The 14,291-nt window shown below is 48.9% G+C and overlaps 1 protein-coding gene across 1 annotated transcript in view; it reads right to left on the bottom strand.

Annotated features, from left to right (window-relative positions):
- RECQL (RecQ like helicase) overlaps positions 1–14,291 on the bottom strand; it is an 81,066-nt gene that overhangs the window by 11,227 nt on the left and 55,548 nt on the right. Inside the window, exons 9-12 of the mRNA XM_038768159.1 lie at positions 11,182–11,299; positions 7,325–7,463; positions 4,261–4,355; positions 975–1,191 (exon numbers count right to left, since the gene is read on the bottom strand). Of these exons, the coding sequence (XP_038624087.1) occupies positions 975–1,191; positions 4,261–4,355; positions 7,325–7,463; positions 11,182–11,299 (569 nt within the window). The remainder of the gene's footprint in view (positions 1–974; positions 1,192–4,260; positions 4,356–7,324; positions 7,464–11,181; positions 11,300–14,291) is intronic.

Below are 14,291 nucleotides of genomic sequence, written 5' to 3'. Positions count from 1 at the left end.
TTATTATAATTATTGAATCCTGGCTCCGCCACTTGCCAGCTGTGTGACTTTGGGCAAGTCACTTCACTTCTCTGCACCTCAGTTCCCTCATCTGGAAAATGGGGATGGAGACCGTGAGCCCCCCCGTGGGGCAACCTGATCACCCTGTATCCCCCCCAGCGCTTAGAACGGTGCTGGGCACATAGTAAGCACTTAACAAATGCCATTATTATTGTTATTAAATCCCGGCTCCACCACTTGCCAGCTGGGTGACTTTGGGCAAGTCACTTCACTTCTCCGGGCCTCAGTTCCCTCATCTGGAAAATGGGGATCATCATCATCATCAATCGTATTTATTGAGCGCTTACTATGTGCAGAGCACTGGACTCAGCGCTTGGGAAGTACAAATTGGCAACATATAGAGACAGTCCCTACCCAACAGTGGGCTCACAGTCTAAAATGGGGAGACAAAACCAAACATACTAACAAGATAAAATAAATAGAATAGATATGTACAAGTAAAATAAATAGAGTAATAAATATGCACAAACATATATACAGGTGCTGTGGGATGGAGACTGTGAGCCCCCCGTGGGACAACCTGATCACTGTGTATCCCCCCCAGAGCTTAGAACAGTGCTGGGCACATAGTAAGCGCTTAATAAATGCCATTATTATTATTATTATTAAATCCCAGCTCCGCCACTTGCCAGCTGTGTGACTTTGGGCAAGTCACTTCACTTCTCCGGGCCTCAGTTCCTTCATCTGCAACGTGGGGATGGAGACCGTGAGCCCCACGTGGGACAACCTGATCACCCTGTATATAACAGTGGCATTTATTAAGCGCTCACTATGTGCAAAGCGCCTCCGCCCAGCGCTTAGAACATAGTAAGCGCTTAACAAATACCACCATTATTATTCTTATTATTTGAGGAGGCAGGACGGGGGCGAGATAGACGAGAGGGAGGCCCCCCCACCGCCCCCGGGGTACCTACTGGAGGTAGCGCAGGAGCAGGAAGCGGGCGATCATCTTCTCCAGCTGCAGACGGTGGGGGGCCGGGGGGGTCCCGGCCAGCCGCAGCTTGGCCGGCCCCTTCCCCGTCCAGGCGTCCAGTAGCTTCAGCGGCGTCAGCCTCTCGCCCAGCCGCTCGGCCTGCTCCAGGAGCCGCAGCAGGAAGCGGCAGTGCTCGCTCACGTCCTCGGCCTCCCAGTCTGCGGGGAGCACCCGCCGGGCCCGGGGTCATCATCGATCGTATTTATTGAGCGCTTACTATGTGCAGAGCACTGGACTAAGCGCTTGGGAAGTACAAACTGGCAACACATAGATACAGTCCCTACCCAACAGTGGGCTCACAGTCTAAAAGACTAAAAGCCCGGGGTCACGGACGGATGCCCGGCGGGCCCGAGCCGGGGTCCCCGCCTGCCCAGCGCCTAGTCCAGTGCTCCGCACGCAGGAGGTGCTCAACAAATAGCACTGAATGACGCCCGTCTCCGTGTTTGGTTTCGCCGTCCGTCTCCCCCTTCTAGACTGTGAGCCTGTCGTTGGGTAGGGACCGTCCCTATCTGTTGCTGAACTGTCCCTTCCCTAGAACTTAGTACAGTGCTCTGTCTCCCCGTCTCCCCTGGGTCTGTCTCCCCCAGGTCAGTCTCCCCCAGTTTCCCCCAGGGTCCGTCTGCCCCAGTCTCCCCCGGGTCCGTCTCTCCCAGTCTCCCCCGGGCCTGTCTCCCCCAGTCTCCCCAGGGCCCCTCTCCCCCGGGTCCGTCTCCCCAAGTCTCCGGGGTCCATCTCCCCCAGGCTCCTCGGGGTCCGTCTCCCCCAGTCTCCCCGGGGTCTGTCTCCCCCAGTCTGTCTCCCCAAGACTTCCCGGGGTCCATCTCCCCCAGTTTCCCCCAGGTCCGTCTCCCCAGGTCTCCCCCGGGTCCGTCTCCCCCAGTCTCCCCCGGGCCCATCTCCCCCAGTCTCCCCGGGGTCCCTCTCCCCCGGGTCCGTCTCCCCAAGTCTCCCCTGGTCTCTCTCCCCAAGTCTCCGGGGTCCATCTCCCCCAGGCTCCTCGGGGTCCGTCTCCCCCAGTCTCCCCGGGGTCCATCTCCCCCAGTCTCCCCGGGGTCCATCTCCCCCAGTCTCCCCGGGGTCTGTATCCCCCAGTCTGTCTCCCCAAGACTTCCCGGGGTCCATCTCCCCCAGTTTCCCCCAGGTCCGTCTCCCCAGGTCTCCCCCGGGTCCGTCTCCCCCAGTCTCCCCCGGGCCCATCTCCCCCAGTCTCCCCGGGGTCCCTCTCCCCCGGGTCCATCTCCCCAAGTCTCCCCTGGTCTCTCTCCCCAAGTTGCCGGGGTCCGTCTCCCCCAGGCTCCCCGGGGTCCGTCTCCCCCAGTCTCCCCGGGGTCCATCTCCCCCAGTCTCCCCCAGGTCTCCTCAGGGTCCATCTCCCCCAGTCTCCTCGGGGTCCCTCTCTCCCAGTCTCCTCGGGGTCCATCTCCCCCAGGCTCCCCGGGTCCGTCTCCTCCAGTCTCCCCTGGGCCCGTCTCCCTCAGTCTCCCCAGGTCTCCCCCAGGTCTGTCTCCCCAAGTCTCCCCCGGGTTTGTCTCCCTGGATCTCCCCTGGTCTCCCCCAGGTCCGTCTCCCCCAGTCTCCCCTGGGCCTGTCTCCCCAGGTCTGTCACCCCCAGTCTCTCCGGGGTCTGTCACCCCCAGTCTCCCCGGGGTCTGTCACCCCCAGTCTCCCCGGGGTCCGTCTCCCCCAGTCTCCCCGGGGTCCGTCTCCCCCGGTCTCCCCGGGGTCTGTCTCCCCAGGTCTCCCCCAGTCTCCCCCAGGTCCGTCTCCCCCAGTCTCCCCAGGTTTGTCTCCCTCAGTCTCCCCGGGATCCGTCTTCCCCAGTCTCCCCTGGGTCTGTCTCCCCCAGGTCTGTCTCCCCCAGTCTCCCCCAGGTCCGTCACCCCCAGTCTCCCCCAGGTCTGTCACCCCCAGTCTCCCCGGGGTCCATCTCCCCCAGTCTCCCCGGGGTCCGTCTCCCCCACTCTCCCAGTGTCTCCCCGGGGTCTGTCTCCCCCGGTCTCCCCGGGTCTCCCCCAGTCTCCCCAGGTTTGTCTCCCTCAGTCTCCCCGGGGTCCATCTCCCCCAGTCTCCCCTGGGCCCGACTCCCTCAGTCTCCCCGGGGTCCATCTCCCCCAGTCTGTCTCCCCAAGACTTCCCGGGGTCCATCTCCCCCAGTTTCCTCCAGGTCGGTCTCCCCCAGTCTCCCCGAGACTCCCCGGGGTCCGTCTCCCCCAATCTGTCTCCCCGAGACTCCCCGGGGTCCATCTCCCCCAGGTCCATCTCCCCCAGTCTGTCTCCCCGAGACTCCCTGGGGTCCATCTCCTCCAGTCTCCCCCAGGTTCATCTCCCCCAGTCTCCCATGGTCTTTCTCCCCCAGTCTCCTTGGAGTCCATCTCCCCCAGGCTCCCCGGGTCCGTCTCCCCCAGTCTCCCCTGGGCCTGTCTCCCTCAGTCTCCCCAGGTCTCCCCCGGGGTCTGTCTCCCCCAGTCTCCCCGGGTCCATCTCCCCCAGTCTCCCCTGGGCCTGTCTCCCCCAGTCTCCCCGGGTCTCCCCCGGGTCTGTCTCCCTCAGTCTCCCCGGGTCTCCCCCGGGTCTGTCTCCCCGAGTCTCCCCCAGGTCTGTCTCCCTGGGTCTCCCCTGGTCTCCCCTGGGCCTGTCTCCCCCGCTCTCTGTCGGATCCGTCTCCCCCAGTCTCCCCTGGGCCTGTCTCCCCCAGTCTCCCCGAGGTCTGTCTCCCTGGGATCTGTCTCCCCCAGTCTAACCGGGTCTGTCTCCCGCAGTCTCCCCCGGGTCTGACTCCCCCAGTCTCCCCCGGGTCCGTCTCCCCCAATAATAATAATAATGATGGCATTTATTAAGCGCTTACTATGTGCAAAGCACTGTTCTAAGCGCTGGGGAGGTTACCAGGTAATCAGGTTGTCCCACGGGGAGGCTCCCAGTCTTCATCCCCATTTTACAGATGAGGTAACTGAGGCGCAGGGAAGTGAAGTGACTTGCCCAAAGTCACACAGCTGACACTTGGCAGAGCCGGGATTTGAACCCATGACCTCTGACTCCAGAGCCCGGGCTCTTTTCCATTGAGCCACGCTGCTTCCCAATCTCCCCAGGTTTGTCTCCCCCAGTCTCCCCTGGGCCCGTCTGCCTCAGTCTCCCCGGGTCTCCCTCCCCCGGGTGTGTCTCCCCAAGTCTCCCCCGGCGTCTCCCCCAGTGTCCCCGGGGGCACGGCGGGCGGGCGGGCGGGCGCTCACCGGTGGTTTCCTGTCGGCAGTTGTCGCACATGCGGTTGCAGGTGGTCGAGGCCCAGACCTCGTCGAAGTGTCGGGCCATCAGAGCCCGGCGGCACCTGGGGGAGACGCCGGCCCGACAAGGAGAGACGTGGAGAGACACGGAGAGACGCGGAGAGACATGGAGAGACACGGAGAGACACGGAGAGACACAGAGAGACATGGAGAGACGCGGAGAGACACGGAGAGACAGAGGCCCCGGCCCCGGGGTGCCCGTCCGAGTCACCCCGCCCCCCCGACGGCCGCGGTAATGATGATAATCATAACAATATTACTCTATTTATTTATACATATTTGTTCTACTCTATATTTATAATTTATATATTTATAAATGTATATATAAATATTTAGAATACTTATATTCTGTAAATATTTACATGTTTATGCTATTTATTTTATTTTGTTAATGTGTTTTGTTTTGTTCTCCGTCTCCCCCTTCTAGACTTGTGGGTTGGGTAGGGACCGTCTCTAGATGTTGCCAGCTTGGACTTCCCAAGCGCTTAGTCCAGTGCTCTGCACACAGAAAGCGCTCAATAAATATGATTGAATGAATGAATGAGTGACTGAATGAACAATAACAATAATGATAAGCATAACGATCATGCATTCATTCAATCGTAATGAATGAATGAACAATAACAAAAATAATGATCATAATGATCATTTATTCAATTGTAATGAATGAACAATAACAATAATAATGATCATAACGATCATTCATTCATTCAATCGTAATGAATGAATGAACAATAACAATAATAATGCTCATAATGATCATTCACTCAATCGGAATGAATGAATGAACAATAACAATAATAATGATCATAATGAATGAATGAACAATAACAATAATGATCATAATTATCATTCATTCAATCGTAATGAATGAATGAACAATAACAATAATAACGATCATAATGACCATTCATTCATTCAATCGTATTTATTAAGCGCTTACTGTGTGCAGAGCACTGGACTAAGCGCTTGGGAAGTCCAAGTTGGATAACAATAATAATCCACAGTCAGGATTTGAACCCACGACCTCTGACTCCAAAGCCCGGGCTCTTTCCACTGAGCCGCGCTGCTTAGAGACTGGCTGGGGAGCCAGGGGTCTTGGGTTCTAATCCCGCCTCCGCCGCTTGTCAGCTGGGTGACCTTGGGCAAGTCACTTCGCTTCCCTGGGCCTCAGTGCCCTCATCTGTAAAATGGGGATGAAGACTGTGCACCCCACAGGGGACAACCGGATTACTTTGAATCTCCCCCAGCGCTTCGAACAGTGCTCGGCACATAGTAAGCGCTTAACAAATACCACCATTATTATTATTATTAGTATTATTATTATTCACAATGAATATTTCTAGACCATGAGCCCGCCGTTGGGTAGGGACCGTCTCTATCTGATGCCAACTTGTACCTCCCAAGTGCTTAGTACAGTGCTCTGCACACAGGAAGCGCTCAATAAAGATGATCGAATGAATGAATCCATAGAGTTTGTGTTTATTTATTTATTTATCAGATTTATTGAGCGCTTCCTGTGTGCAGAGCACTGTACTAAGCGCTTGGGAAGTACAAGTTGGCAACATATAGAGATGGTCCCGACCCAACACCGGGCTCACAGTCTAGAAGCAACTACCCATCTATTATTATTGCTGTTGCTATTTTATTATAAATATGATTAAATGACTGAATCCATAAGAGTTTGTGTTTAGCAAATACCACAATTATTATCATTACTGCTGTTACTATTATTGGGTTCAGCAACTACCCAACTATTATTATTGCTGTTGCTATTATTATAAATACAATTAAATGACTGAATCCATAAGAGTTTGTGTTTAGCAAATACCACAATTATTATCATTATTGCTGTTATTATGATTGGGTTCAGCAACTACCCAACTATTATTATTGCTGTTGCTATTATTACAAATATGATTAAATGACTGAATCCATAAGAGTTTGTGTTTAGCAAATACCACAATTATTATCATTACTGCTGTTATTATTATTGGGTTCAGCAACTACCCAACTATTATTATTGCTGTTGCTATTTTATTATAAATATGATTAAATGACTGAATCCATAAGAGTTTGTGTTTAGCAAATACCACAATTATTATCATTACTGCTGTTACTATTATTGGGTTCAGCAACTACCCAACTATTATTATTGCTGTTGCTATTATTATAAATACAATTAAATGACTGAATCCATAAGACTTTGTGTTTAGCAAATACCACAATTATTATCATTACTGCTGTTATTATGATTGGGTTCAGCAACTACCCAACTATTATTATTGCTGTTGCTATTATTATAAATACGATTAAATGACTGAATCCATAAGAGTTTGTGTTTAGCAAATGCCACAATTATTGTCATTATTGCTGTTATTATTATTGGGTTCAGCAAATACCCAACTATCATTATTATTATTATTATTATTATTACTATTAATCAATTAATTGTATTTATGGAGTGCTTACTGTGTGCAGAGCACTGTACTAAGCGCTTGGGAAGTCCAAGTTGGCAACATACAGAGACGGTCCCTACCCAATAGCGGGCTCACAGTCTAGAAGACTTGTTTAGCAAATACCACAATTATTATTGCTCTTATTATTATTGGCTTCAGCAACTACCCAACTATTACTATTGCTGTTGCTATTATTATAAATACGATTAAATGAATGAATCCATAAGAGTTTGTGTTTGGCAAATACCACAATTATTATTATTATTGGGTTCAGCAACTACCCAACTATTATTATTGCTGTTGCCATTATTATAAATACGATTAAATGAATGAATCCATAAGAGTTTGTGTGTAGCAAATACCACAATTATTATCATTATTGCTGTTATTATTATTGGGTTCAGCGAATACCCATCATTATTATTATTATTAATCAATCAATTAATCGTATTTATTGAGCGCTTACTCTGTGCAGAGCACTGTACTAAGCGTATTATTGTTATTCTTATCATCATTATTGACCGAGACGCGAACGGAGCGTTTGGGGGGCTTACTCGATCTCATCCAGGCAGTATGACACCATGTCGTAGAGCTTCTCCTGGCCCACGCTTTCCATCACCACCATCGAGCTGATTCGGAAAATATCCCCGAAGCCGGAATACAAAATGCAGTCGGCCCTCAGGTCGTCGCGACCTAGGAGGCGTCCAATACAGAGACTGAGAGGTCGTGGCCCAGAAAAGGACCAAACTGGAGAAGGGAGAACATCTTCAACTCATCCGCAACATAAAAAGCAAGTGTGCTGGTGTTCTGTCTTCTAGACTGTGAGCCCGCTGTTGGGTAGGGGCCGTCTCTAGATGTTGCCAACTTGGACTTCCCAAGCGCTTAGAGCAGTGCTCTGCACACAATAAGCGCTCAATAAATACGATTGAATGAATGAATAATAATGGCATTTATTCATTCAATGAATAATAATAATAATAATGGCATTTATTCATTCATTCAATGAGTGAATGAATAATAATGATAATAATGGCATTTATTCATTCATTCAATGAATGAATGAATAATAATAATAATGGTATTTATTCATTCATTCAATGAATGAATGAATACTAATAATAATGGCATTTATTCATTCAATGAGTGAATGAATAATAATAATAATATTGGCATTCATTCATTCATTCGATGAATGAATGAATAATAATAATGGTATTTATTCATTCATTCAACGAATGAATGAATAATAATAATAATGGCATTTATTCATTCATTCGATGAATGAATGAATACTAATAATAATGGCATTTATTCATTCATTCATTCAATCGTATTTACTGAGCACTTGGGAAGTCCAAGTCGGCAACATCTAGAGACGGTCCCTACCCAACAGTGGGCTCACAGTCTAGAATTCATTCATTTAATCGTATTTATTGAGCGCTTCCTGTGTGCAGAGCACTGTACTAAGCGCTTGGGAAGTCCAAGTCGGCAACACCTAGAGACGGTCCCTACCCGACAGCGGGCTCACAGTCTAGAAGGGGGAGACGGACGACAAAACCAAACATATTAACAAAATAAAACAAACAGAATAAATATGTACAAGTAAAATAAATAAGTAGAGCAATAAATATGTACAAACATAGATACAGGTAATATATGATGGTAATTCGTTCAGTCGTATTTATTGAGCGCTTCCTGTGTGCAGAGCACTGGACTAAGTGCTTGGGAAGTCCAAGTTGGCAACATCTAGAGACGGTCCCTGCCCAACAACGGGCTCACAGTCTAGAAGGGGGAGACAGACAACAAAACATATTAACAAAATAAAATAAATAGAATAAATATGTGCAAGTAAAATAAATGAATAGAGTAATAACTATGTACAAACATATATACATACTGTTCTAAGCGCTGGGGAGGTTACAAGGTGATCAGATTGTCCCATGCGGGGGGCTCCCACTCTTCATCCCCGTTTTCCAGATGAGGGAACTGAGGCCCAGAGAAGTGAAGTGACTGGCCCAAAGTCACACAGCTGACAGTTGGTGGAGCCGGGATTTGAACCCATGACTTCTGACTCCCAAGCCCGGGCTCTTTCCACTGCGCCACTCTGCTTCTCTGCAGTCACTTTCCCACAGTCATGAAATTACCCAAATCTAGAACAAAAGCGGCGAGGCCTAGTGGAAAGAGCCCAGGCCTGGGATTCAGAAGGACCTGGGTTCTAATCCTGACTCTACCGCTTGTCTGTTGTATGACAAGTCACTTCACTTCTCTGGGCCTCAGTTCCCTCATCTGGAAAATGGGGATGAAGACCGTGAGCCCCCTGTGGGACAACCTGATCACCTTGTATCCCCCTCAGCGCTTAGAACAGTGCTTGGCGCATAGTAAGCGCTTAACAAGTACCATCATTATTATTATTATCATTATTATTCTCTGTGCCTCAGTTACCTCATCAGGAAAATGGGGGTGAAGACTGTGAGCCCCCCGGGGGACAACCAGATCACCTTGTATCCCCCCCTCCCCCCGCCCCAGTGCTTAGAACAGTGCTTGGCACATAGTAAGCACTTAACAAATACCATCATTATGATTATTATTATTATTATTAGTATTATTCTCTGTCCTTCAGTTCCCTCCTCTGTCAAATGGGGATTAAGACTGTGAGCCCCCCCCCCCCCCCCCCCTCCGTGGGACAACCTGATCACCTTGTAACCTCCCCAGCGCTTAGAACAGTGCTTGGCACATAGTAAGCGCTTAATAAATACCATCTTCATTATGATTATTCTCTGTCCTTCAGTTTGCACATAGTAAGCGCTTAACAAATACCATCATCATTATGATTATTATTATTATTCTCTGTCCTTCAGTTCCCTCATCTGGAAAATGGGGATGAAGACTGTGAGCCCCCCGTGGGACAACCTCATCACCTTGTATCCCCCCCCAGCGCTTAGAACAGTGCTTGGCACATAGTAAGCGCTTAACAAATACCATCATTATTATGATTATCATTATTATTCTCTGTGCCTCAGTTACCTCACCAGGAAAATGGGGATGAAGATTGTGAGCCCCCCGTGGGACAACCTCATCACCTTGTATCCCCCCCCCAGCGCTTAGAACAGTGCTTGGCACATAGTAAGCGCTTAACAAATGCCGTCATTATTATGATGATTATTGTTACTCTCTGTCCTTCTGTTCCCTCATCTGGAAAATGGGGGTGAAGCCTGTGAGCCCCCCGTGGGACAACCTCATCACCTTGTAACCTCCCCAGCGCTTAAAACAGTGCTTGGCACATAGTAAGCGCTTAACAAATACCATCATCGTTATTATTATTATTATTCTCTGTGCACAAATACCATCATTATTATCATTATTATCATGATTATTCTCTGTGCCTCAGTTCCCTCATCAGGAAAATGGGGATGAAGACTGTGAGCCCCCCGTGGGACAACCTCATCACCTTGGAACCTCCCCGGCGCTTAGAACAGTGCTTGGCACATAGTAAGCGCTTAATAAATACCATCATCATTATGATTATTATTATTCTCTGTCCTTCAGTTCCCTCATCTGGAAAATGGGGGTGAAGACTGTGAGCCCCCTGTGGGACAACCTCATCACCTTGTAACCTCCCCAGCGCTTAGAACAGTGCTTGGCACATAGTAAGCGCTTAACAAATGCCGTCATTATTATGATGATTATTGTTACTCTCTGTCCTTCTGTTCCCTCATCTGGAAAATGGGGGTGAAGCCTGTGAGCCCCCCGTGGGACAACCTCATCACCTTGTAACCTCCCCAGCGCTTAAAACAGTGCTTGGCACATAGTAAGCGCTTAACAAATACCATCATCGTTATTATTATTATTATTCTCTGTGCACAAATACCATCATTATTATCATTATTATCATGATTATTCTCTGTGCCTCAGTTCCCTCATCAGGAAAATGGGGATGAAGCCTGTGAGCCCCCCATGGGACAACCTCATCACCTTGTAACCTCCCCAGCGCTTAGAACAGTGCTTGGCACATAGTAAGCGCTTAATAAATACCATCATCATTATGATTATTATTATTCTCTGTCCTTCAGTTCCCTCATCTGGAAAATGGGGATGAAGACTGTGAGCCCCCCGTGGGACAACCTCATCCCCTTGGAACCTCTCCAGCGCTTAGAACAGTGCTTGGCACACAGTAAGCGCTTAACAAATACCATCATTATTATCATTATTATTCTCTGTGCCTCAGTTCCCTCATCAGGAAAATGGGGATGAAGACTATGAGCCCCCTGTGGGACAACCTCATCACCTTGTAACCTCCCTAGCGCTTAGAACAGTGCTGGGCACATAGTAAGCGCTTAGCAAATGCCACAACGCTGATTATGATTACCCGCACGCCCTAGTAAATGCCCCAATAATAAATGATTTTGATTACCCGCACGCCCGCTCTCTTGGTAATAGTTTTCCAAAGATTTGCTCATCGAGTGGTGAATCACGAATCTCACGTCGGGTTTGTGGATTCCCATGCCGAAGGCCACCGTGGCCACCACCACCTGGAAGGAAAGCAAAAATCGGGAAGCGGCGCGGCCTCGCTGAGCCCGAGGTCGTGGGTTCTAATCCCGCCTCCGCCCCTTAATAATAATAATAATGATGATGGTATTTGTTAAGCGCTTACTATGTGCCAAGCACCGTTCTAAGCGCTGGGGAGGTTCCAAGGTGATGAGGTTGTCCCACGGGGAGCTCACAGGCTTCACCCCCATTTTCCAGATGAGGGAACTGAGGCTCAGAGAAGTGAAGTGACTCACCCAAAGTCACACAGCTGACAGTTGGCGGAGCCGGGTTTTTTTTTTTTTTTTAAATAGCCTTTATTAAGCGCTTACTATGTGCAAAGCACTGTTCTAAGCGCTGGGGAGGTTACAAGGTTGTCCCACAGGGGGCTCCCAGTCTTCAACCCCATTTTACAGATGAGGTAACCGAGGCCCAGAGAAGTGAAGTGACTCGCCCAAAGTCACACAGCTGACAGTTGGCGGAGCCGGGATTTTTTTTTTTTAAATAGCCTTTATTAAGCGCTTACTATGTGGAAAGCACTGTTCTAAACGCTGGGGTGGTTACAAGGTTGTCCCACGGGGGCTCCCAGTCTTCATCCCCATTTGACAGATGAGGGAACTGAGGCCCAGAGAAGTGAAGTGACTCGCCCAAAGTCACACAGCTGACAGTTGGCGGAGCCGGGATTTTTTTTTTTTTTAAATAGCCTTTATTAAGCGCTTACTATGTGCAAAGCACTGTTCTAAGCGCTGGGGAGGTTACAAGGTTGTCCCACAGGGGGCTCCCAGTCTTCAACCCCATTTTACAGATGAGGTAACCGAGGCCCAGAGAAGTGAAGTGACTCGCCCAAAGTCACACAGCTGACAGTTGGCGGAGCCGGGATTTTTTTTTTTTTAAATAGCCTTTATTAAGCGCTTACTATGTGGAAAGCACTGTTCTAAACGCTGGGGTGGTTACAAGGTTGTCCCACGGGGGCTCCCAGTCTTCATCCCCATTTGACAGATGAGGGAACTGAGGCCCAGAGAAGTGAAGTGACTCGCCCAAAGTCACACAGCTGACAGTTGGCGGAGCCGGGATTTTTTTTTTTTAATAGCCTTTATTAAGCGCTTACTATGTGCAAAGCACTGTTCTAAACGCTGGGGAGGCTACAAGGCTGTCCCACGGGGGGCTCACAGTCTTCAACCCCATTTTACAGATGAGGTAACTGAGGCACAGAGAAGTGAAGTGACTCGCCCAAAGTCACACAGCTGACAGTTGGCGGAGCCGGGATTTTTTTTTTTTAATAGCCTTTATTAAGCGCTTACTATGTGCAAAGCACTGTTCTAAACGCTGGGGAGGCTACAAGGCTGTCCCACGGGGGGCTCACAGTCTTCAACCCCATTTTACAGATGAGGTAACTGAGGCACAGAGAAGTGAAGTGACTCGCCCAAAGACACACAGCTGACAGTTGGCGGAGCCGGGATTTTTTTTTTTTAAATAGTATTTATTAAGCGCTTACTATATGCAAAGCACTGTTCTAAGCGCTGGGGAGGCTACAAGGTTGTCCTACGGGTGGCTCACAGTCTTCAACCCCATTTTACAGATGAGGTAACTGAGGCACAGAGAAGTGAAGTGACTCGCCCAAAGACACACAGCTGACAGTTGGCGGAGCCGGGATTTTTTTTTTTTTAATAGTATTTATTAAGCGCTTACTATATGCAAAGCACTGTTCTAAGCGCTGGGGAGGTTACAAGGTTGTCCCCCAGGGGGCTTACAGTCTTCAACCCCATTTTACAGATGAGGTAACCGAGGCACAGAAAAGTGAAGTGACTCGCCCAAAGTCACACAGCTGACAGTTGGCGGAGCTGGGATTTTTTTTTTTTTAATAGCCTTTATTAAGCACTTACTATGTGCAAAGCACTGTTCTAAGCGCTGGGGAGGTTACAAGGTTGTCCCCCGGGGGGCTTACAGTCTTCAACCCCATTTTACAGATGAGGTAACCGAGGCCCAGAGAAGTGAAGTGACTCGCCCAAAGTCACACAGCTGACAGTTGGTGGAGCCGGGATTTTTTCTTTTTAATAGCCTTTATTAAGCGCTTACTATGTGCAAAGCACTGTTCTAAGCGCTGGGGAGGTTACAAGGTTGTCCCATGGGGGCTCACGGTCTTCATCCCCATTTTACAGATGAGGGAACCGAGGCACAGAGAAGTGAAGTGACTCGCCCAAAGTCACACAGCTTATTATTATTATTATTATTATTATTATTATTATTATTATTATCACCAACGGGTCATTTATTGAGTGCTTTCTGCATGAGGGGCATTCATTCACTCAATGGTATTTACTGAGCGCTTACTGTGTGCAGAGCACCGGACTAAGCGCTTGGGAAGTCCAAATCAGCCACAGATAGAGACGGTCCCTTCCCACCACCGGGCACTGTACTAAGCGTTGAGGAGAGTCCAATACAACAGACTTGGCCGACGTAATCCCTGTCCTCAAGGCGCTTCCGTGGGACAACCTGATGACCTTGTATCGACCGCAGCGCTTAGAACAGTGCTCGGCACATAGTAAGCGCTTAACAAATACCATCATTATCATTTTAGACTGTGAGCCCACTGTTGGGTAGGGACTGTCTCTATATGTTGCGAATTTGTACTTCCCAAGCGCTTAGTACAGTGCTCTGCACATAGTAAGCGCTCAATAAATACGATTGATGATGACGATGATTATCAACCCAGTCAGTCGACAGCATTTATTGAGGGCTTTTTGTTTGCGGGGCATTTGTTCATTCAGTGGTATTTATTGAGCGCTTCTAGACTGTGAGCCCGTTGTTGGGTAGGGACCGTCTCTATACGTTGCCAACCTGGACTTCCCAAGCGCTTAGTACAGTGCTCTGCACACAGTAAGTGCTCAATGAATAATAATAATAATGGCATTTATTAAGCACTTACTATGTGCAAAGCACTGTTCTAATGAATTCATTCCTTCAATCATATTTATTGAGCACTTACTGTGTGCAGAG

The sequence above is a fragment of the Tachyglossus aculeatus genome, chromosome 2 (genome assembly GCF_015852505.1).
Source record: "Tachyglossus aculeatus isolate mTacAcu1 chromosome 2, mTacAcu1.pri, whole genome shotgun sequence".
Classification (NCBI taxonomy): Eukaryota; Metazoa; Chordata; class Mammalia; order Monotremata; family Tachyglossidae; genus Tachyglossus; species Tachyglossus aculeatus.
This window is presented reverse-complemented; position numbering and strand designations above follow the sequence as displayed.